Here is a 25418-nt window from a genome sequence, read left to right as displayed (position 1 = left end):
ATCTCCTCTTCCCCGTCACTTCTTCTCCTCTCTTTCTATTTTCACCTCTCTTTCTTCTATCCTTGTCATTCTGTATCTGCCCCACCCCAAACAGACTGGAAGCCATTAAAGAGGACTGGTTGAGACCTTCCAATAATAACCTCAGCTGTTAGAGAGGGGAGGGAGGGGGGTTAAATTTGTCTTTGCATGAACTTCACCTTCTATTCCCCATTTTCCCTCTTTTATGTCTCCCATCACATCTTAATAACCTTTCTCTTTCACTCGCACACACTCACACATCTCATCCCTACCTTCATAGGTGACGGTGCAGTAGGCATCGCTGACATCGTTGTCCGGCGTTTGCAGATGCTCTGCGCACAGAATAAACACACGCAGCATGGCTCACACACACACACACACACACAGCAGAGCTGTGTCAAATCCCACTGACAGATGCCGTTAGGTCCATATATGGGCGTGGTTTATCAAAAAAAAAATCCTTAAAATGAGGAGAGATCCATAACAGTGGAACAGAAACAGAGAGCAAAGTGGACAAGAGACATAGAGAGGAACTGAGAGAGCAAGTAGACCTGCAGATCTCAGCTGTCTCGCTTGCCCCCCTACTCTCTCTCTCACACACACAGAGAAGGCATAGTGCACGGGCTGACTCATGCATAGACACACACACACTGTCCCTTCAATCACAACTGGCTTAAAGGGCCAGCAACAGACAGACACACACACACATTGGCCTTTATTTTCGGGTCACACATGCCTGTACACAATCGACAATCCAAACTCTGCCAACTTAAACCAACACACGTGGGGAGCTCACACAAACACACACACACACACACACACACACAAAGGGTGAAAGTGTGTTGGGAAAAATGTGCTTGTTGGTGCAGATTTGTGCAGAGAAAGAGACAATGATAGAAGACAAGAGGGTATTAGGATATTTTAAAGGGGATTTTAGAGGGATATATGAGCAAGTAAGTACAGCAAAATTCAACCACACATTTTTGCGAAAAATTGTATACGACAGGCTCAGTGACATAGTGACTACTCCCAGAGGCCGTAGGTTTCATTTAAACATTGGGGAGGACGCATGTTAAGCGAGTGGTGTGTGTCCCCTCCCTTGAGAAATTTTGATCGTCAAATGTTTTTTATGCAACAATTTGTGTATTTTCTTCATCACTTAATGGTAGAAATGTCTTTATTTGTGTAATAAACACAATTTTCGGGTGCCAGGTGAAAAAAATTTAATGGAATATTAAGGCTCTCAGGTGTTCTGAATATTGAGGGGTACCTGTCCCCTGCGTGTCCCCCAAAATCTACGCCTATGGTGGAGTCTGCTGTCGTCATTTTGTCAAGCGTTGCTCTTCTGTGTTCTGGGATTTTTCTGTCTTACCTGATGGATTTCTTGGGACCTTTATCATTGCCTGCTCCCTTTTTGGATTTGTTTGTCTGTTGGACTGTCTGCCTGATTTTGGACCTTTGCTCCCTTCGCCTTGTTGTAAGCTGATAGCCCTTTGGTTTATTTATTTATTAAAGCACCCTTATAACTGAACCTCTCCTGAGTCTGCAGCTGTATCCACTGCTTTGTGTTTTCCTGTTCCATGATAACAGACCATGACAAATAGTCATGATGTTTATTCATTTTTTTTAGTACAGAACTTTTTTTTTTTTTTTTTAAATCTCTGCACCATCTTGGCTTAGCTGAAATTCCTCTGGTAGACACCAATAAAGGACTGAAGCATGATGTAGATAGGACGTAAGGCTGCATCAAAAGAATGAAGATTTTGCATTTTTCTGATGTAACCATGTCTCTCTAACATGTCACTTTTTTTAAGTTTAAGGCAGTGATGGCTGTGTTTGATTGAATTCAGCAGGAGTAGCCAGTTAGGGGAAAGGATGCAGGATACAGAAAATAAAATGTATTTGAATTTGACTTAATAACCCAAAACAATCTACAAGTCAGTGGTGGACTCTTTTGACAACAAGTGTTACTGAAACCTGCAAAAACAATGAAATCTTGAGTTTGAGACTCTTCATGTAACTAAGAGTTTAAAGCCGATCTCTTCCCATAAAGGTTTAAACAAAGTATTTTCACAGAAGAAAGGCAGAAAAGGCTGGAAAGGAATGTGAAATGGTCAAACTCTCATGGTTCTCACACACGCACCTAAAACACAAGACATTGTCTTGAAAGTCACACTGACCAGAAAAGGGAGATAAAACTATTTGTGTTGTGCAGATGTTGAGTAATGGGGACAGAATGTGAGCTGACATAGGGGGGATTTCTGTTGCTCCTCTATTTATAGTCTGACCCACTGGGCTTCAGTCATGTCACACATTTGGTGTGTGTGAGTGTGTGTGTGTGTGTGTGTGGAAAGTTTACTAACTAGAAAAAAATATTGTACTGTTTCCTCCACTACATTTATCTGTCACCTATAGTTACCAGTTGATTTACAAATTGAGGTTTTACATACAAAATATATATGACAAACTTGCAGAATAAGAAGCATAGTAAAAAAAAAAAACTAGACATGATGTAAAATTTGAGCTTTACTAATAATAAGTTAAAAGTCAATTATCAAAAAACTATTTTCATCCTTTTTCATGAACAATTGTTCATCGTCACTAAAGATCTAAATGACACTGCCTGCTAGCAACAACGTCTTCCATCATATCAATAAGAGGATATTGATCCTAGAAATGTTCCTCTCCGAAGAGGTTGGCATAATCGAATCTCCTCTCAAATGACTCCTGAGCTGATGGAAGATCCCTGAAGTCAAGCAACCTACAGCTCTGACAAACATTGAAGGATTCTCGACCAGAGTGGAAGTGTTGTTTGTCACTACTTTGTTTGTGCTCATTTTGATTTCTGGCAGATCTAAGTTATGATAAAACTTGAAATTTATAATAAGGTTTCTGATCCCATTTTTATTAATTGTGTGATTAAATGGACGAATGGAGGGTCTAGTTTGTTCATTGTTAAAAAACAGCTGTTTATTTAGGTAAGCTTGGTGTCCTATTTCAGTAATCGTGTGTGTGTGTGTGTGTGTGTGTTAATTATCCAGTCAGACTGTACTTTGTAGTAACATGATACTGCCACAAGATGGCAATGGCTACAGTTGAGGTAGGATACTGAATGTAAACCCTGCAAACCACTGAATTTTACAGGTTCCTGCAGATGTTACACAATAAAAGCCTGATTAGGAATTGAAGGGGTTCTGTCCTGCAGAAATGAGGAATTACCCTTTAAAAATAATAGAAACACGCATGGTTCAAATTACAGGGGAGATTGGGGGTTCTGACCCCCCCTAATTAAGGCTTGGACCCCCCCAAAAGAGGCAAAAACAACAGGTCAGGGGGGTCTTTCTTGCCTGTAATTGTAAATATTACAATATATTTCCCATAATCATGCCCTATGTTCAAGAATCTTGATGCAGCAGGTTAATGTCTATCTAATGTCTATCTATCTAGCTTATTTAATACACTTAACTTTACTACCTACAGAGTTTCGTTTTTACATTTATTTTACTTTAAATTAGCTATCTGATGATAGCTAGCTGACTGTAATGCTGACTGTATTTTACGATAGTGTCTTAAGTTGTGGTTCAGCATTGTGTACGTCTGTGTTAGAGCATCATGATGGTCTACTGTTGTGTGTCTGACTTTTTGGCAGTTTTGCTGTAGAATAGTGACGTCTGACTACAAAAGTTAGCGTGAGGTATGGGGCACCCATGAACTGGTGTATCGAATTTGATTTATCATCAGACTACACACATTAGTTAAATAAGGACAAAGTAACCTTTGTAAAACCTTTGCACATGCCTGCGCTGTACTGGTTTTTCTTTTTGACCTGGAAAAAAAGTTGCTCATTCGAGGGAGGGGAATAACAGCGAGCTCATCTGATGTTTCTTAAAAACAAACATTTTTCATGAGTCACGCACCTCGAATCTGAGTCAAGTCAGAAGTCTTTTGAGGACGAGTCTCAAGTCCAGTCTGAAGTTACTGTGTGTGAGACTTCAGTTGCATTTGAGTCCGAGTCTCTAACTCGAGTCCCCATCTCTGCCCAGGAAACATCTTTCGGTATGAAGCATCACAATTCAGCAGCACCATAAACTACATCGAACATGGGAATCGACACCTCTACAACTAAACTTTATGACCTTCAAGAAGGTAGGACTTTATTAGTGCAGTTCTATATATATGTATGCTGAAACAGGACATATAATTGCATTGGGACTTTATAAGAACACAGATCTGTTTTAGATAATAATAATAATAATAATCCTTACTTGTAGAGCACTTTTCAAAAACAAGTTACAAAGTGCTTTAACAAGTATAAAGAATAATACAAAAAAACAAGATAAGAGCATGAAAAATTAATATAAAATTAGTAAAATACAAGTCAAATAAGATAGGGAAAAGCTCTCCTATAAAAGTATGTTTTAAGAAGGGACTTAAAAGACTGACTCAGCCGACCTGATTTCCTCGGGCAGGCTGTTCCAGAGCCTCGGGGCCCTGACAGCAAACGCTCTGTCCCCTTTAGTTTTCAGTCGAGACTCTGGAACAGACAACAGACCTCTGCCCGAGGACCTCAAGGTACGTGCTGGTGTGAATGGGACTAAAAGGTCAGAAATATAATAAGGCGAGAGGCCATGAAGAGCTTTAAAAGTGATCAATAGAATTTTAAAGTCAATTCTAAAACATACTGGGAGCCAGTGTAATGAAGCTAAAATAGGAGTAATGTGGTCATATTTCTTTGTTCTGGTTAAAAGCCTGGCAGCTGAGTTCTGGACAGTCTGGAGTCGATCAGTAGATTTTTGGGTTAAACAAGTGAAAAGGCTGTTGCAATAATCCAGACGTCATGAGATGAAGGCGTGTAAAATGGTCTCGGTGTCCTTAAAAGTTAACATAGATCGAATTTTTGCTATATTTCTAAGTTGATAAAAACATGATTGAACAAGCTTTGTGGTGTGCTGCTCGAAATTTAAATTACTATCAAACCAAACACCAAGGTTCTTTGCCACAGGCTTAATGTGATTTACTAGGGAACCATCTGCTGAGACCCGATGATCAAGATTTCTGTTTTGTCTGAGTTCACCTGGAGGAAATTATTTGACATCCATTTTTTAACTTCACAAAGGCAGTTGTTAAGTGAACTCAGCATTCCAGGGTCTGTGGATCTGACGGGCAAGTAGATTTGTGTGTCATCAGCATAAATATGAAAAGAAATGCCATGTTTATGGATAATATGTCCAAGGGGAAGCAGATACAAGGAAAACAAAATGGGTCCTAAGACCGACCCCTGAGGCACACCATATTTAACTGGACAAAATGAAGAGACATAGTTGTTTACAGACACACAAAACTTCCTATTTGACAGGTAGGATGAAAACCGTTCTAGGGCAGTACCAGAGAGCCCCACCCAGTGCCTCAGTCTGTCTAACATGATGTTGTGATCAATGGTGTCAAAAGCAGCACTAAGGTCCAGGAGTACAAGGACTGAGCACATACCTTCATCAGCAGACATTAAAAGGTCATTGGTGACTTTAAGCAGGGCAGTCTCAGTGCTGTGGTACTTCCTAAAACCAGACTGAAACTTTTCAAATAATTTGTTATTTTCTAGTACAGTGAGCAGCTGTTTGGACACAATTCTTTCTAAAATCTTTGCCATAAAAGGCAGTTTTGAAATTGGTCTAAAATTATGTGGGAGGGAGGGATCTAAACCAGGTTTCTTTAAAAGTGGGTTCACGCAAGCCATTTTAAAATAATCAGGGACACAACCAGTAGATAGGGAGCTGTTGAAAACAGAGATTAAATGGGGCCCAACAGAATCTATTACTTTCAGTAAAAATTTTGTAGGTATTACATCAAGTGGGCTGGAGGACACTCTCATTTGTGATACTGTTTTTAAAAGCTCAGACAAGTCGATGGGATAAAACTTGTTAAAACTCTCTTGTTGCTGATGAGGAACCTCTGAGTAAGAGGCCGCGGGGGTGGGGGTAATAGAGGCTCTGATTGACACCACCTTATTGCTAAAATAAGATAAAAACAATTCACAGTCATCATTACTTCCAGCTGAGGCACAAAGAGGGGTTGGGTTCACCACTGATCCACAAGATAATCCACACAAGATCCACAAGATCCACACAAGATAAGAGCTGAACATATTTTAGATACTGCATGTGTGTATTAATGTGCAACATGGGATTTATCAGACTCACCAGTCGGCTTTTTTCAATGCTTGAGCTTTTTAATTATGTGTATGACAAGAAGAAACAGTTAACTCTCATTCCTTAGTTTGTGTTATAGGAAAGAAGTATGGATTACTACATGGAAGAACCAACAGATGATGAAGACACACAGATAACAATAACATATCCAACCAACTCCTGTGGTCGTGACATGTACTGTATGTTCCTCTGTTATCCAAAGAGATATCACAGGGGTTTGGCACAGACGAATGGTTTTCTGTAATAGCAAGGCTGATCGTCAAATTTCTTCTGATCTGTAAAAGACGGAGTTATACTTGAATATACCTGAAATTTTGTACAAAAACAGAGAGACATTTAAACCAAAACAACAGAAAAAAAAAAAACAACTGTGACTTTGTTGTGGAAGTTTGTTGTATATATATACGTAAGCGCTACACTCTCTTGTCTTGCCGTACATTCATAAAGCTCTAAATGTGACTGGAGCAACATCAGTTATTTGAACAAACTGCTGCACTTGTATTAAATGAATATAAAGACATCCTTATTGGTGCTGCAGCAGGAAAATTCAAATTTGATGTTTTAATAATGAGAACTTTATGATTGACTGCAACAAACGCTTTGCTCAAACCTAAAGATAAACTGTAAAGATACAGCACCAACTTCTCCTCCTTTATAGTTTGCTTTGTACTTTGTTTAGTCTCATCAGTCAAACTAGAAAACTTAAGAACCTATTATCATCACTTGTATTGATGTCAGTATTCTGGTATATCTTAATTAAATGAAAACGTTTCTCAAGCTATACATTTACCTCCAAAGTTCATCAACAGACAGTGTGCATTTTCTAGATTATCAGGCTGTCCTGTAGACCAGTAGTTGAACCTAAAAGGTGTACCATCACTCCAGAACCAGGTCCCTCTCTACAAGGTTAAAATACAATACAATATAATGCAATAGACTAAAAGAATATATAATAATAGAATAATGGTTTAGACAATACCAATTATTTAATATCTCTTAGATTTTGTGTAATCAGTAACGTACCTGCTGTGCATCTGTGCCTCCAAGCCATGTGAGTGGATAACTATGAGTTTTCCTCAGTATCATACTCTGAATCACGTAATGCTCATCAAAGTTGTGCACTGATGCAAGGTTTCCACCATGGAACTGACATTTTTTCTATAGAAAAGACAGAGAAAGCGGTGTTGTGTGAGCTAGTAGTTTAATTTATAACAAAATATCCTATTTCATGAGCTCTTTATATGTTTTGTATGCAGAAATCTGAATTTGTAAAGTAATAACTAAAGTGGTGAGACTTTATTTGGAGAATCTGTCTACAGATAGTTTATAGAGTATTTGTAACATTTCAACTGTTTCGCTTTGTCTGTAGATGTTTAATAGATTATCAGTTCATGAACATGAACCAAGATGTTTTTGTGCCTAAGACTAACCAAACAGATTGTTCCCAGCTCAGGGAGTCAAATACCAACGGGTGGCAGAAAGGGTGGCAAAGCACAGTTATTTGACACAAAGGGAACCCTTCGGCGTCTGTAGGACACAACCTGGGTGCGTGTGTGTATGAGACGCTCTGGGGCAACCAGAAACGCTAGCAGCGCTTCCGGTTGCCAGCTAATTTTGTGTTTAAGGCATTGACCGCCCCCCAAAGCCCCTTACCATCACAGGGGTTTGTGCCTAAAATTAAGTCAGTGAGTGTATGCATTTAACCTCCTTTGTGTTGCTGCGCCGTTACAAACTGCAGCGTTTCATACACTTTGTCTAGCTAACTGAAAGCGTTGGTAATGACGCACTGAGATGAGAACGTGTTGAACCAAACATAGAACACGGTTTTATTTGTGAAACAGGTGAATTGTAGAATTGAACCTACTTAAATACTAAATAATATAATAAGTACTAGGGCTGTCCCCGACTAAGTATTTACATAGTCATATCAGAATCGCCATGTCCTGCCTGTAGTCTACTGATAGTCGAATCATGTGTGTTTGTGTGCGCGATGATTGCGAGCCGAAGATAAACTGAGGCTTATTGTTGAGCATTTTCTCTCTCTCCGCCATTCACCGGTTTTGCGTGCATGCCATGCTGCCGACAACTGCATGCACGTTGCGGTTCCTCGCGGGTCTATTTCAAGTAGCCGGCTTTTTAAAAACAATTAAATATTCTTTATGTGGTTCATCAACGGTGATAAAGTCCCGCGAGGTGCGGACAGCTCAGCACAACACCAGTGAAGCTGGGGCTCTGTCTCTTCCGCAAGTGTTCCTCGACTGCCCCTTCACACATATACGCTACGCCTACACATTCGCACTGACGACCCAGGGTTAGGGTTACAATTTTGGATTTTTTCACGCACTTTAAAAACATTTATTGAAAGTTTTATTCTTTTTACAGGTTTATTTACAGCATTACACGTTGAAATGTATATTGTAATAGGCAGTATATTAACTTATTGGGAGAAAACTGGTAGTTCTATGTAAAATCAGACGTTGAGCACCCCCATATCGCCAAAATGGCATGATCCTCGTTTCACTGTGAAGTGTCGACTGTGAGACTGACAGTCGAATCAGGCTCCACCCATCGAAGCATCGAATCTTCGACTATTCGAGGTCAGCCCAAATAACTATAAAATATCTGTAGGCAGACGTTCAAATAAAGCGCAACAGAAAGTACAATACTTAGTAAGTGTACTTAGTTACACTCCATAAGTGTTCTGCACTAATTCCAATAATCCTGGTTACCTCAGCATCAGCCCAAGTCATGAGTGTTGGAAAGTAGATAAAACAGCGACCATTGTCAGCAATCCAACCACTGGAACAAGACTTGGCACTGTTCCCTGAAAACACATTTAGAAAAGAAGTGAACATGGGAGCACTTTGCATGGTTCATTTTACTTTTTGCTGCCTATTCTTTCCAATTATGAAGAAGACAAGATATTATTTACTGATTGTATTTACTAAATAGTGTCTTTGTTACTGTAAGGATTAATAAAACATTGCTGACAGTAAATAGCAGATCACATTAGGAGAGGGGTAACAGTAAATGTTATGCTTCTGGTCTTACTCTATGTTAACACTCACCAGCAGCACTGGTCAGAGCCATCATGGCACAGACAAGTAGAGGCACAGCCAGCATCTTCATGTTTGAGATGATGCAGATCTTTAAAATGATGATTATCTTCAATAAAGAGAAACAGACACGTTAGTAATACTTCTGAATAGAGCCTATAGTACTAGGGGCTGTCTGTCCATTTGAGAATAGCAATGATGAGATAGAACAGAGCAAAATAAAAAAATGATAGCGAGAAAAGAGAAGATAGTTGGAGCAAACCTTCTGCAGGATTATCTTCCCTTCTCAGGGTCAGCAAGTAGCTTCAATTGTTGTGTGTGGAGGTGCTGAACAAGAGAAATACCAGCTCTTATATGCTTATCTATTATATTTACTTATCTATCTTTTTTTTTTTAGAGAACACATCCTACTCCACCCGGGTGTGTGGTGGGTTATAAAATCACTGACCATCTGTAACAGGTTGTCAGATTTACTGTATGTAATGGCACAATTCCCACTTCAGTCACCTGCAAACCAGAACAGGATAAACTGTTCAGACAATAGATAGATGGAGAATCTGAAACATAGACATTAAATGATCGTATTAAATGATGAAGGCCACAATGGTGTGTGGCCAACTAATATTCTACCATGTAGGGCAGCCCATATGGCACTGCATCATATTTTGTCCCCTGGAAATGCATCCCTAGAAGGCACTGCATGACCTTCTGTGTTCTTTCTCAACAAAAAATGATGATGATGACTAGTAAGTGCCCGACATCAGAGACTGTGTCTGAAATTACTGCCTTGTTAACACGTTCACTGCTTCCTATACAGGGGCGTCACACAAAAATCCGGGCCCTGTACATAAGCATTCTCTATGGGCCCCTCCCTATATGCACAGCTATTTGTTCTAGTACTTCAGTGGGCCCTCCACACTAGTGTTGTAGTTAAGACCGCTCAGACGGAGACCAATTCAAGACACAGACCAGAGTTTATCGAGACTGAGACAAAATCAAGACCTTTAGGGGCTGAGACCAAGTCGACACCAAAACCAGTTTCCCACATTACATGACACACAATAAAATGTGGAACGAGATCGTAGGTACTTCTCAAATTGATCTTAAAGATCCACATTCCCATAAAAACCACCACATACAAATGCTAAGAGCTGACATAAACATAAGCATATTTATTCAACACTCCTTTTCCATGCTTGCCATCGCATGGGGAGTATGGGGGGTGACAGATGTTAACGGTAACAACACATTTTTAATTAGGGTTACTGGTTGCCTTTGAAGCAATACATTTTACATCCAATCAAAATTAGGATCTTAACAAATAAATCAGACAATGCAAAAGCAATTTATTGATATTCCCAGTGTTTTGATCTTGACTGGTCTGGAGTAAGATAAAACCAAGACAATCAAATAGTGGTTTTAAGACCGGTCCCAAGACCAAGACCGGTCTCCAGTACTCCACACATGAGGGTCCGGTATACTCAGTCCCCCTTGCCCCCCTAGTCCAACACCCCTGTTCCTATATAATGGACACTCAGACACACAGACACCTGGTAAAACCTGGTAACTAAAACTAGAGGTAAGTCAGATGATTGGTGGGGGTATTTTTTGTAATTTGAGTGATCTTTTAGCTCTAAGGCGCAAGTGGAGCTGCTGCCAAGTGCAGGTCACTCCATAATCATTAAGCAGGGCGTTGCTGAAAAAGACCGTCTATTCTCATCTATATTATCACGAGTAAATATACAAAAATTTATTGCCATGGCTGTAAATTAAACTTCACCTTCCTTGTCTGGAACTTCTACTGAACTGGGGAACAGTTTCAAAACAATCAAATACAAAAGCCACATGTACACCACAGTGTAGAGGCAGGGTCACCTTTACTGGTTGGGTAAAAACAGCTTTCAACCAGGATTTCTTTTGTGGTAACAAAAGAATTAGTAGTAACTGGAAGAAATATTTTGATGAAAAAAGGGGGTATACAAGATGCCGGTGTGTTCAGACACAGCGTCACAGCGCTCTTCAGGCTTTGGCAGCTATTTTATTTTTATAGTGTGTTTTTTGTACTTTTTCGGTATTATATTGCTGTGTTTATGTCTGTCGACCCAGGAATGCTGAACAGCATTTCGTTGTTACCAAACAATGACAATAAAGTTCTATTCTATTCTAATAGAGGGGTAATACCAGAACTAAGGTAATCATAATGGGGCCAGGTTGTCACAAAAATCATGGAGGATTATTAAATCTTTCAAAATCACAAGAAAATGCCAGAAAAACACAATTTATTGCCAAAAAATAATGCTGAAATTATTTCTTGACCAAATATTTATCTTACTTTAAAAACCAAAGGCGGTGAGAGTCATTGCTTGCCAAGTATTAGTCACAGTGTGTAATTCTGAGGAAAACTATAACTGTACACAGCTAAAGCACAGTGAGCCCTAGCTTTAGCAGCTGGTTTTAAAGACAGTAAGAAAGTGAATTTCATTGATATGAATGAAACCAATTTTTTAAATCATTCAAGTACTGTAGTGGAACCAGATTGTCTTACAATAAAGTAAAACCCAGGAAAAAGTTGTTCAGAAAGACACATTAAAGTAATCCACAGAATCAGAATCAGCATCAGCTTTATTTGAAATGTATGTGTGCACATACGAGGAATTTGACTCTGGATTGTACATTGCTCACAATGTGCTTACTCATACAAAAATACTATAATAAAACTATAATAAAAACCAATTTATTATTTTATCATTATGTACATGTTGTCCCATCCGTCCCACCCGTGGCTAACGGATACCATCCATGGGCTCCGTACTGATTTCAGAGCGGCTGAAAGAAAATGCCGAAAAAACCAAATACCCCGCCAACCTTAAAGGCTATCAATTTCCCCTATCCTCCTTCTCAAAAAGCGTCAGTGCTGCCAAACTGTGTTCTATAATAACAGAATTAGCAGTGCCACTGACTCAAGGAAATTATTTTCCAAGCGCTACTAAATCCTCCTCCACCTCCACCACCCACAAACTTGTCTGTCTATACAGGTACACATACATGTACACATGTACACAGTGCGATGGAGCATAGTGCAAAGGATGCTGGAAAAAATAAATAAGCTATGACCTTATGGCCTGAGTAGGTGTATTGGTATACATTATATACAATATGACATAGTATGAACAGCACTGAAATAGAGAATGGTGAATAAATAAATAGTGGAAACCAGTAAACAGGTGGCTGATTAGAGACAGAGTTACTGGGTTATTGCACAGGAATTGTTCCTGACACTGTGAGTCAGAAATCAGCTGTTCATCAGAGTGATGGCTTGTGGGAAGAAACTGCTTCTGTGTCTGTTGATTTTGGCGTACAGTGCTCTGTAGCGCCTACCAGAGGGGAGGAGCTGGAACAGGTTGTGTCGGGGTGAGATGGATCTGCAGTGATGTTTCCTGCCCGTTTCCTGACTCTGGAAATGTATAAGTCCTGAATGGAGGGCAGGTTGGCACCGATGATATTTTCTGCAGTCCTGACTGTCCGTTGTAGTCTGCTCCTGTCCTTTTTGGTGGCAGATCCAAACCAGACAGTGATGGAGGTGCAGAGAACAGACTGAATGATGGCTGTGTAGAACTGGATCAGCAGGTCCTTAGGCAGGTTGAGCTTCCTGAGCTGACACAGGACGTACGTCCTCTGCTGGGCCTTCTTGATGATGGTGTCAGTGTTGGGCTCCCACTTCAGGTCCTGGGATATAGTGGATCCCAGAAACCTGAAGGATTCCACAGCAGACACAGGGCTGTTGAGTATGGTGATGTGGGGCAGAGTGGGGGGCTTCTCCTGAAGTCCACGGTCATCTCCACAGTTTTGAGCGTGTTAAGCTCCAGGTTGTTCTGACCACACCAGAGAGCCAGCTGATCAACCTCCCGTCTGTAGGCCGACTCATCACCGTCCCGGATGAGGCCGATGACTGTTGTCGGCGAACTTCAGGAGTTTGACAGATGGGTCTCCTGAGGTGCAGTCGTTGGTGTAGAGGGAGAAGAGCAGTGGAGAGAGCACGCACCCCTGGGGAACGCCAGTGCTGATAGTCCGGGTGCTGGATGTGATGTTTCCCAGTCTCACCTGCTGACTCCTGTCAGTCAGGAAGTCTGTGACCCACTGACAGGTGGAGGCTGGCACAGTGAGCTGGGTGAATTTGGTGTTGAGGATGTCCGGGATGATGGTGTTGAACGCCGAAGTCCACGAACAGGATCCTTGCATATGTCCCTGGAGAGTCAAGGTGTTGCAGGATGTGATGCAGAGCCAAGTTGACTTCATCATCCACTGACCTGTTAGCCCTGTAGACAAACTGCAGGGGGTCCAGCAGGGGGCCTGTAATGTCCTTCAGCTGGGCCAACACCAGTCTTTCAAAGGACTTCATGACTACAGATGTCAGGGCGACGGGCCTGTAGTCATTTAGTCCAGAGATGGAGGGTTTTTTTGGGAACGGGATGACTGTGGAGTGTTTGAAGCAGGAGGGAACTTCACACAGCTCCAGTGATTTGTTGTAGTGAAGATGGGGGCCAGCTGGTCTGCACAGATTTTCAGGAAGGATGGTGTTGGAGTGGGGGAGAGGTGTGACTGTGGGCTTTTTAAACCTACAGTAAAATCCATTCAGCTCATCTTGATAAAATGATTGCACTGAGTTACAGAAGATAGTGGAGTATAGGCTCTCAGATAGACCTACAATCATCAGGTGGCCACAAACATGCTTCAAATGTATGCCAGTGTTGCTCGTTATATAGTGACTGTCCAACACATTGTCATCTCAGTGCGTCATTACATTAACGCTTTAATGTGTTCAACGTGACAAAGTGTAGTTAAAAAGGTACCATTCAGCGTTTGTATGAAACGCAGCAGTTTGCTAGGTCACAGTCACTGACTTAGGTTTAGGCACAAGGGGCTTCAGGGGGCTGTCAACACCTTTAACACAAACCAGCTAGCTAGCGCTTCTGTTCTGTATGAGACGCCCAAGGGTCTCACAGATGCTGAAGAGTACCTTTTGCGTCAAACCAAGCTGACATAGCTGCCCTGAACACTAACAAAGCAGTCCCAGCCCAACATTGCGCAATGCGTAATGGCGCACCACACATGCCCAATGGCACAGCATAGTAGAAAACCTGTATTCTCCTTGCTCTAACAAGGCTAGAGACAGGGAGTCTGCTCTGCTACTGTCGAAAGCGCATACAAAGGATTTGTTCCAGCTGTGTGGGCCTGCTGAGCTATGAAACTCATTATTTCAATGGCTCGCTCTGCGCTAGGACAGTTTTTGCTGCGTCGAGTAACCCATAGCGTACCGCTTGGAGAGCTTGCGCACACGTTGTGGTCAACATAGTTGCAGCTTGGTTCAGCAGACAGCGCAGCTTAAATCGCTTCTTATGTGAAAGAGCCTGTAGATTGAGCAGGGCTAACATGAACAGCAGCTCTACCTGCGCCGTGCGGCAGAAGGTGTTCACAGTTCACAGTCTGTAATCAGAGTAATCAGCCTTGATCTGAAGGAGCTGGTAATATTCTTGGGCATGAAGGCTAAATATTACAGATACAGAAGTTTATAACTAGACCTCAATAATAACAGACCAAGGCGCAAGTTTGAACTGATGGCTTATTTATGGATTAGAGTTAGTAGTAGGTGCACACAATTGGGCACCAAATCCCACACCTCATAAACACACAGTGATGCACGCTCAATTTCTTGAAAATTTCCAAAATAATAATACCCAGATCTCAGTTCAGGGACGTTTCCAGGCACTTGGAACATTGGGGGCTTAGCCCAGTGCAGAAATCTTTCACGTTTTCACCTGTTTTCATACATCCATTTACCATCAACCATCAAATCATTTAATTTAATCCCTGCTGAGTCTACATCCATGCAGGCATGCCTGAAGTAGCCTAAAATCTTAACTAATTTGAATTCAGTTATAGACTCCTGCACTTAAATAGCTCCTGTGTTTCAGCAGGTTTTCTGCACATGTTCAAAATTTTTTATTAACAATCTCTCCCACATGTCTGTGTTCTCTGACATTTGCAGAATAATATTTTGAGACAAAAGTTGTAATATTACGAGAATAAAATTGTTATCTGATGAGAATTAAGTCATAATATTTTAACAAAATCTGCCCCTCTGCAATGCATAACTCTGCTTTATTGCTCTGCTGATATGGTAGTGATTATCTGCTTTAGACCGTCTGACAGACCCAGACGAGCGCACTGCTCTTCATCAGAGGTGGAAAACCATATGGATGACACTTGTGATCAGACACCACACTTTTTAAACATTAAGTTTAGAGAGGCAGTCCCTTTGGAAACCTGAGACGCCCCCTTGGGAACCACGCCCCAGGCAACAAAAGAGCGACACGCGACCTCGCTTCTCTTCTCTTCGCTCCTTGCTCTTCCGCTCTGTTGGCCCTCTGCCAGAGGAGAAGTCCAGTGTGGACTAGGTCGGCACGGACTCCGCACAGCGCTACCAGGAATATTTCCTTCCAACATGCACTCACTGTGCAACAAACTGGATGACTTTATGCTACTGGTGGGAAAAAAATTACTTTTATTCATCTTCTGTTTAGTGCTTCACAGAGACGTGGCTGTGTGAATTGATACTGGACTCCCTGCAGCTGGCTGGCTTCCAACTCTACAACGCGGACCGCGACACAGAACTCTCAGGCAAAACAGAAGTTGGAGGTGTGTGTTATTACATTAACGGTGGTTGTGAAATGGAGTTTGAAATTGCGTTTTGGACAAACACCACCGGAAGGGGCGCTAATTTAGGAAACACTCATATCATATTGACATGGTTAAAACTTGTTTGAGATTAGATAACACGCTTGCCATAGAAAGGTTACAATGTATTATGTAAATTGTTGTTTATATTTTGTTTCACTGCATCCAAATGTAAAAAAAAACAAACAAAAAAAACGTAACAGCTTTTCAACTTTAAAGCTTTAATTGTTAAGCTGCCTTCAGTGGAAACCAGGTGGGGATTTGCTTGCATTTCAAAATAAACCACAGCCACTCCTGGTGTACAGATGATTCTTATAGGCTTTTATAGTAAGGCTGCAGACAGTCCTATCTTTTGGTGACATGGCTGTAGTGCAGGTGGCTGTGTCAAGAAGTGGTCCCTAAGGTCCATTATTTTTATTTCTCATCTGAACAGTAAAATACTTTTCAACACTCCTGCAACTTGTTGTGAAATTGTTTGTCTAGATGGTGGCACTGTTAAGCAAAACAAAATGGGATCTGATTTCCACTAATTACTCAAAAAAGTACATGTGTATAATGTTATTAACAATGAGAGTTGTTTGAGATGTGGGAAAATGGACTATCTATTTAACACAGACTCAGAAACCAGCTTGTTTCAATGCTTGAGACTTTTAATTATGCATAAAACAAGAAAGACCAGTTCACTCTCCAGAATAAGTTGCTAAAGGCATTATTTTTATACCACATTCTCTGCACCTCCATCACTGTCCACATTCAAAAAATCTGTTGCTCAGAATTGTTGTTTCTTTAACCCTTGAAAAAGCATTAAGATCTATTTTTTTGAGATCTCTTCAATCTTAGCTGTTGCTCCTAAAACCCCCTTTAAAAAGATGAGATGAGGAAAGAATCACTATTTGAGATGGATTGCCAGGTAAAAAATTCAAGACCTAGGCCAGATGAAAAAGCTTGAACTTTTACCAACATGTTTATTTTCAACAAATATAGACACCAATTAGAGTACAAAATTTCCCTGGAGACGGTCAAAGATCGATGCAAAATAGAGTCCCATTCTGTTACCAGAACAGAGACCCGAGTTGACATGAAGCTGTGTAATGTAGCAAACCTAAAAATTTAGTTATGCAATTTAATAAATTTATGAGAATTGATACCCTGCTATGAATTTTATTATTCATAAAATCAAACCAGATTCCTCGTTTCGGGGCACCACCGGAGTTGTTATAAGATGTTGTTATATAGAGCCTCCGGACCTCTAGGTAGTTTTAATAATTATACAATTATTACTAGTGATCAGTTCGTAATCGCTCAATTATCTTAAATCAGTCCGTCAGTCTCATATCTACACACACAGCTCTTGATTATATTAAAGTGAATTTATTCTCTAACTAATGTGATAAGAAGATGGTTGGATACAGGGAACATAAACATTTGCTGAACAATGAGCCTGGAGGTTCGATTGTGGGAAGCATTTGACTCATACGGCATAGAAGAGCTAATGAAAGTAAACTAATGTTATGATTTTAGGAGTTAAATGGACATCTGATCACAGAACGTGTGTTAAGTCCTACTGCTTGTCGACAGCCTGCTTTTGGCCTGTTGCACGGGTCCCACGCTAGCTGCCCGATCCTGGCTTTTTGCTAGGGATTCTCCGGGGTTCTCCGTGTCTGATTGAAAACGCCTCCTCCGTCTGGCACTTCGGCTGTTTTCAGGTTTCCTTCGTTGTAGCTGGCGAGACCACGTGGCTTGGTCTGACCTCGGTGAAGTTGGCTCGACGAAAAAGGCTTAAAATGGAACTTGGTCGTTCCTGAATTAGTCCAGTGTGACTTAACGGACTGATAACTTTAACAAACAAAAAAATAAAGAAAATAAAACAAACTGAAGGCAGATTGATGTCGCGGCACTTCAGGTGTGTAGCTTCAGTCGAAACACAAGGCTGGTCTCGCTGGCCGAGTCTGAGAGCGTTGCCTGGCGAGGCACGCCGAACACGTGCCGAAGCGTCCAGAGGGCCGAGCAGAGCGGAAGAGCTCTTTTGTTGCCTGGGGCGTGGTTCCCAAGGGGGCGTCTCAGGTTTCCCGAGGGACTGCCTCTCTAAACTTAATGTTTAAAAAGAAATCTATTTGCACATATTATAATCAAATATTTTCCACAATAGAACCTCAACGGTCAAACGGTTGTACTGTTCTAGGCATTTGGTAACAGGAAACAATTGTCACATTATTGGTCAGGATATTTATCAGGACATTTAACAGCATTTCCAACAAGGGCATGTAATACTTATTTCGTCCACTTGGGGGAGCTCAGGTTACATGAGGAAAGCTTGGATTACTCCAAGATCATCTCTCCTTAGGAACTGGGAATATTGTTGATTCATCCTTAAATTCAAGCTGGCGGTTAAGAGTATAGTAAAACATTCCTTTGTCATCATTTCTAAAGGAATTTTGTAGGAAAGTATTATGAACAAGCATTGATTACATCAGATGAAGGAGTGTCTTGCTGAAAATAAAAACACTGCAAAGGTAACTTTCTTTTCAGCACTAATATCAACAACAGATAGCATAACTAGTCAAATAGATGCAAACGTAATCAGGTAACTAAAGATTTAATTAACTTAATTAAATGCTTTGAGTCTTTGGAGACTGCAGTCCTTGGTCATTGAAAGTTCAGTGTAACTCTGGACCATGTCACACTTGGGTGAGACAGGGGTTTTCCTTTTTGATGTGGTAATAAAACAAAGAATAAGGTCAGTTGCCACGGAAACGTGTGTGTGTGTGGGGGGGGGGGGGGCGGTTTTGATAGGCTGTTCAGGGAGATGCCAATGGCTGGTTCATGTCCCTTTCTCAGTTTAACAGTCAGGCCCCGCGTTATCAGCTTCGGAATCAAAAAGGTGCCAGTTTTATGGTCGGGCTAACACTTAGAGAAAGCAACTTTGACCCCTCCCCCTTCTTCTCTGGGGAGGAGAAAGGAATTTAGAGTAGCTCCAAATTTATTCAATATAAAATGCACAAATCCACACCGTTGTTCACTACAGTAACAACTTTTCAACTTCTTTTGGACCTCCTTTAATAGCTCTGTCTCTAAGAATTACATCATTTCTTGGCTCTCTTTCCTGCTGCACCAGGATCTGGGGAAATTCACAGAAAGCCAAGTGGCTGTAGATTTACCATGTTGCTGGTCCACAGAAATGTCTGCCTGACTGTACACTGCTCTACCTCTCTGTGGCCTTAGCATGCTTATTGCTGATCATGACATCTCAACAACACCTGGCTTTGTGTGTGAACTGGTGACTTCTATGCTGTGTGCTAGAGACAGAGCATCCTTACTGTGCACTGCCTCACTGTGCTCCCTCACTCTGCTGTTTGTTCTCCTCACCCTCTGCCTGACAGAACCCACATGTTCTTACACCCATACACACACACACACACACACACACACACACACACACACACACACACACACACACACACAGTATATAATTATACAAGCATGCATAAATTAACACTATTTAAGACAAATCAAAAGGACAGATTACAAAGATCAAAACAGTTTCTGATTACATATTTAAGGTAAATCAATCACTTATTACTTAAAACTAATCATTCTTTGTGATACATCGCTCACAACTGGATGTCTTCCAGGGATTTTCACTAAGTGGTCTTCTTCTTATCTTTTTGCTGACTCTCATTTTTTGTTTGTTTATACTTTCTTGTGTACTCTCACACATGTATACAACACCTGGGTTCTTTTCTATTCACATTTTTAAAAATGCTCACAAAGAGGAGAAATCATTGTCACTGCTTGAAGCACAGACTCATAATGTAGGGAGAGTAATTTTTAAACCTTAAAACATATTAGAACTCATGTGTCAAGTGTTTCTTACTGCTTATATGAAAGGAGTGGCCAGTAGAGGGGTTTAAACAAAGGTGTCTTACAAAGCACTATAGTATCTTCATCCTGTAGCTCAAAACATTAAGATTAAGGTACATATCAGGGTGTTGTTACTAAGTATAGCAAGGAGAACCTTTACCAGGATTTGAGCAATGACACTGCCAAAGCTATGCTGCTCATTTAACCACTGATTATCGTTAAATATGGTAAAATGTTCCTTTACTTAAGAAAAGTAGAAATACCATATCCACCATAAACGTCCTCAGAAGTCTACTCCAGTAAAGGTATAAAGGCATTCCATAGTGAATGTAGGATCAAGTATCAAAAGTAAAAGTGCTCCTTCTGTGACGTTGTGCATCCAGTCCTTAACGAATTACTCTCTAAACATCATGACAAAGTGGCTGCTGTTGCAGTTATGCTGGCTCTGACTACCTTAATAAATTGGAAAACATGAAAAATTTGAAAGCAAGAAAAAAAAGTGGTTCATTAACTCACGGATGGTGTCCTATTTCAGAAAACACTGTGTGTGTGTGTGTGTGTGTTCCAGTTAAAATGTGCTTGTAGAAACATGAAGTAGGAAAGTGTATGTAAATCGTGCAAACTACTGAATTTTCTTCTTTTTTTTCCTCCCGATGTTTCACAATAAATGCCTTGTTAGGAATTGAAGGGGTTCTGTCCTGAAATTTTCCTCAAATGAGGAAATGAGTTAAATGAAAAAAAAAGTGAAATGATGAGCCTATAAACGTAATACAAACCCAAGTCAGTATGACGGGTCACAATTCAGCAGCACCGCAAACTACATCCTACAAAATCAAACAGGTGAATCAACACCTCTAAATGATGCGGGCTTAGGTCTAAACTGAACATTATAACCTTCATGAAAGTAGGACCTTATTAGTGCAGTTCTATGTATATGTATGCTGAAACAGGACATTTAATTGCATTGGGACTTTAAAAGAACACAGATGTGTTTTAGATAAGAGCGGAACATATTGTAGATACTGCATGTGCTTTTGTGTAATGTGTGAAATGATTTATTATTTTAAATATACTTTCAATAAAAACTGTGAAGCTTCTTAAGAACAATAAAGTTGAAACTTTATCTCTTTTTCCTTTTGACAAAACTGTTTTGAACTTCACCCTTTGTGATGGAGACTCTTACACCTCTTGAGGTTTTGTGTGTATTAATGTGCAACATGGGATTTATCAGACTCACCAATCGGCTTTTTTCAATGCTTGAGCTTTTATTATGTGTATGACAAGAAGAAACAGTTAACTCTCATTCCTTAGTTTGTGTTATAGGAAAGAAGTATGGATTACTACATGGAAGAACCAACAGCTGATGAAGACACACAGATAACAATCACATATCCAACCAACTCCTGTGGTCATGACATGTACTGTATGTTCCTCTGTTATCCAAAGAGATATTACAGGGGTTTGGCGCAGACGAATGGCATTCTGTAAGAGCAAGGCTGATCGTCAAATTTCTTCTGATCTGTAAAAGACAGAGTTATTTAGGGATAAATTGTCTGCTTTCTCAGACAACCAAACCATCAAAAAATATCTAATAAGGCCAAGTAAATGTCTGTAATTGTCTGTAAATGTCTGAGAGATATTTAAACCAAAACAACAGAAAAAAAAACCCAACTGTGACTTTGTTGTGGAAGTTTGTCAATATATACGTAAGCGCTACACTCTCTTGTCTTGCCGTACATTCATGAAGCTCTAAATGTGACTGGAGCAACATCAGTTATTTGAACAAACTGCTGCACTTGTATTAAATGAATATAAAGACATCCTTATTGGTGCTGCAGAAGGAAAATTCAAATTTGATGTTTTAATAATGAGAACTTTATGATTGACTGCAACAAACGCTTTGCTCAAACCTAAAGATAAACTGTAAAGATACAGCACCAACTTCTCCTCCTTTATAGTTTGCTTTGTTCTTTGTTTAGTCTCATGAGTGATCAGTGAGTCAAACTAGAAAACTTAAGAACCTATTATCATCACTTGTATTGATGTCTGTATTCTGGTATGTCTTAATTAAATGAAAACGTTTCTCAAGTTTTACATTTACCTCCATAGTTCATCGACAGACAGTGTGCATTTGCATGATTATCAGGCTGTCCTGTAGACCAGTAGTTGAACCTAAAAGGTGTACCATCACTCCAGAACCAGGTTCCCTCCTAGGAGATTTGAATGCAAAACAATATAATGCAATAGACAGTATGTCTTAGACAAACTATTTTATTTAGTGTCTCTTAGATTTTGTGTAATCAGTAACATACCTGCTGTGCATCTGAGCCTCCAAGCCATGTGAGTGGATAACTATGAGTTTTCCTCAGTATCATACTCTGAATCATGTAATGCTCATCAAAGTTGTGCACTGATGCAAGGTTTCCACCATGGAACTGACATTTTTTCTACAGAAAAGACCATTGAGAACATTGTGTGAGTTAGCAGTTTAATTTACAACCAAATATCATATTTCATGAGCTTTTTCTCTGTTTTTTATGCAAAAATCTGAATCTGTAGTCAGATATCCAAAGAAAGTGCAACAGAAAAAATTGAAGTACAATACTTAGTTTACTTAGTTACACTCATCAGTGTTCTGCCCTGAATCCAATCATCCTGGTTACCTCAGCATCAGCCCAAGTCATGGGTGTTGGAAAGTAGAGGAAACAGCGACCATTCTCAGCAATCCAACCACTGGGACAAGACTTGGCACTGCTCCCTGAAAACACATTTAGAAAAGAAGTGAACATGGGAGCACTTTGCATGGTTCATTTTACTTTTTTTATCTGACCAAAACCAACTCACTTTTCTGAAGTGTCCTTTCACCAGGATTTGCTTCTGGAACAGCTGTAGGTTTGACACGACACTTAGTGACTCGGTTAATGTGCTGAAGTCACTACATACACAGTAATAGCACAAAACTCTCTCTCTCTCTCTCTGTCTTCAATCTGTCTGCCTCACACATACACAAAATTGGCTCCCTATTCTTTCCAATAAAGAAGAAGAGAAGACATATTTACTGCTTATATTTACTAAATAATATCTTTGTTACTGTAAGAATTAATAAAGCATCACTGTCAGTAAATAGAAGAACATATTAAGAGAGGGGTAACAGTAAATCTTAAGCTTCTAGCCGGCCTGCTGTTTGACCCAGCATGTGAAATTAAATGTCACCTTGTCATCTCTGGTCTTACTCTATGTTAACACTCACCAGCAGCACTGGTCAGAGCCATCATGGCACAGACAAGTAGAGGCACAGCCAGCATCTTCATGGTTGAAATGATGCAAATCTTTAAAATGATGATTATCTTCAATAAAGAGAAACAGACACGTTAGTAATACTTCTGAATAGAGCCTTTAGTACTAGAGGCTGTCAGTCCATTAGAGAACAGAGATGAAAGCGAGAAAAGAGTAGAAAGTTGGAGCAAACCTTCTGCAGGATTTTCTTCCCTTCTCAGGGTCAGCGAGTAGCTTCAGTCTTTTTGTGTAAGGTGCTGTACAAGAGAAGGACCAGCTCTTATATGTGGTTACTTATCTCTTAATCTTTCTTTTGAATAAAGAACACATCCTACTCCACCCGATTGTGTGGTAGGTTATAAAATCATTGACCATCTGCAAAGGATTATCAGATTTACTGTATGTAATGGTACCATTTCCACTCTGGTGTTTATTTTAAGGGCTAACCAATGTTCAAACAATGAGACAGTGAAATTATTTGGCTTCAGTCAAACAGTGATGCATGACAGCATGTCACCTGCATATAGGTGCTGACCTCCTTTTGTCCTTCAGTGTTTTTTGAGTAGAGAGCTGTCTTTGGACAATACCTCCTTTTGTTTCCTTTTTTTTGTCAGTACCTATATAGCCCCCTTTTGTTGTGTTTTCTTGAGACAATCATTTAATTAAACATTTGACTTTAACCTAAATTCAGTTGTCCTTTACCACCTTCATTTCAATCCCATATACTTGTTACTGCCTTACCCTAACGAGCTGGGTTGTAACAGAGCACAGAAGTAATGCAGGTGGTATGTTGCTTGCTTTAAATACAGTTGAGCATTGCACTATATTTTTATCGTAGCCTTGATGCACTTAATTAGGCCTACAGGTGGTAATGTGTACTAAAATGTTGTTTGAAGTAGAGAATTATAAGACGTACACAAGAGAGGTGATGTAACTACACATGAATGCATTCTGTGAGAAGTTAGGAACAATTGAATGGCTTGGTCGCTTGAGCTACAGTTTAAAGCTGAAACAGACTCGCACTCAGAGAAATGTTATGGAGTATTAATTTGTGAATTAAAGAGATGCCATCCGAATGACGAACTGAACACGCTGTGTTTTCATTGCTACTGAATCTCATCTGTATTTTACAGACTTTCTCTTTGTTGCTGTGGTACCAATCCTGGGACCAGTAACACCTCAATATTACAGACTTTTCTTTTGTGCAGCTGTTAGGCTACTTCTAGCTGAAGGCAGCAGTGATGATATCTGCAGCAGGGGTGGGTACATCTAATGTAGGACTACTTTTAATTTCGCTACATTTTCCATTCATACCTTCATAACCTAACCAGTCTGTAATCTGTATTTTGCTTCTTTAACCAAAATGAACTGTCATCAGACTGTGTGCGCACAGTTACGTAGTAAAGCGCTGGTCGGGCGCTTGTCACAGTCACAGAGTTGGGCAGATGCAAACATTTAGAAAATCAGGCAAATATCTTTTCAGTTTAACGCTTTATTGCCTGTTTCCTTTCTTTGGTTACTATTTGTTTTATAGTGATGTCGGATGCTGAGTCCATTACAGAATGTTGCAGGTGAAACAAATCCTTCACTCAGCAGCTACAAGCTGTTATTTATTTTTGAGATGCGCAGAGAGAGAGAGGAAATATGGTGGATAACATAGTTCTGTTGGGTTTTACGCATGACGCACAGCTTCCTCTGTATGCAGGTTTACCTGCTTCAACAACGAGCTGCTCTCGTGTTACTGCCACAATGATTCTTTGCATTGTGAAGATCATTTAGATGCTTCAGGAATAATCAGATTGTATTGGCAGCCTGTGCTACAGCAAAGCAAGCGGTTTGGTTGGCTACATCTTCATAATAAAAGGCACAGGCAACAAAAGTTGACAACTTAAAAAAAATAAACTCATCAAGTTGCCTAGTCTAATGCAATAGACAGTCCATTTTTACTCTGATAGCCTATCTTGACCTTTCCTCATGTGGACACATAGGAGCTGTGATCCTGCACAACAAAACATGCAAGAATTAAATCCCCACACTACCATGGATAGTAGTGGTGCCACGGGTTGCAGAATCCATGGTATGGATCCCTGCCTCACAGTGCGGCACGCATGTGGACCAGTGGATTGATTGCAAAGTTTATGATGATTTATCCGGTTTGACCTCTCAAAATATCCTTTATTCTAGAAATGTCAGAGAACCCAGTTAGATTCTGAATGTGCAGAACTTTGAACATGAGCAGAAAACCTGCTGAAACACAGGAGCTGTT

At 40.3% G+C, this 25418-nt stretch overlaps 3 protein-coding genes across 14 annotated transcripts in view; all 3 read right to left on the bottom strand.

Moving 5' to 3' along the window:
• The window catches only part of dysf (dysferlin, limb girdle muscular dystrophy 2B (autosomal recessive)), a 110667-nt gene extending 110033 nt beyond the window's left edge, over positions 1-634 (bottom strand). For 5 of the 12 annotated variants that reach the window (XM_038732498.1, XM_038732494.1, XM_038732497.1 and 2 more), the window contains exon 1: positions 291-632. In XM_038732498.1, coding sequence (XP_038588426.1) covers positions 291-378 — 88 coding nt within the window. In that variant the 5' untranslated portion in view covers positions 379-632. Of the gene's footprint in view, positions 1-290 lie in introns of all 12 variants that reach the window. The other 7 variants (XM_038732490.1, XM_038732496.1, XM_038732495.1 and 4 more) reach the window with 2 other exon arrangements.
• Positions 635-6223: 5589 nt separating this feature from the next.
• Positions 6224-9621, bottom strand: LOC119913174 (type-2 ice-structuring protein-like). Its single transcript, XM_038732530.1, has 6 exons — positions 9543-9621; positions 9293-9389; positions 8954-9048; positions 7248-7382; positions 7015-7123; positions 6224-6499 (listed from the first exon to the last, which is right to left on the bottom strand). The coding sequence occupies exons 2-6, from the start codon at positions 9351-9353 to the stop codon at positions 6432-6434; spliced, it is 468 nt and encodes a 155-aa protein (XP_038588458.1). The 5' UTR covers positions 9354-9389; positions 9543-9621; the 3' UTR covers positions 6224-6431.
• An 11497-nt stretch (positions 9622-21118) lies between these two features.
• Positions 21119-23425, bottom strand: LOC119913173 (type-2 ice-structuring protein-like). Its single transcript, XM_038732529.1, has 7 exons — positions 23346-23425; positions 23127-23223; positions 22721-22762; positions 22540-22634; positions 22189-22323; positions 21978-22086; positions 21119-21395 (listed from the first exon to the last, which is right to left on the bottom strand). The coding sequence occupies exons 2-7, from the start codon at positions 23185-23187 to the stop codon at positions 21328-21330; spliced, it is 510 nt and encodes a 169-aa protein (XP_038588457.1). The 5' UTR covers positions 23188-23223; positions 23346-23425; the 3' UTR covers positions 21119-21327.
• Between the last annotated feature and the right edge of the window lie 1993 nt (positions 23426-25418).

The sequence above is a fragment of the Micropterus salmoides genome, unplaced genomic scaffold (assembly GCF_014851395.1).
Source record: "Micropterus salmoides isolate LMB-PRFRI ecotype aquatic unplaced genomic scaffold, ASM1485139v1 Ms_hic_scaffold_2, whole genome shotgun sequence".
NCBI lineage: Eukaryota > Metazoa > Chordata > Actinopteri > Centrarchiformes > Centrarchidae > Micropterus > Micropterus salmoides.
The sequence above is the reverse complement of the archived record's forward strand: the minus strand, read 5'-3'. Positions and strand labels throughout refer to the sequence as shown.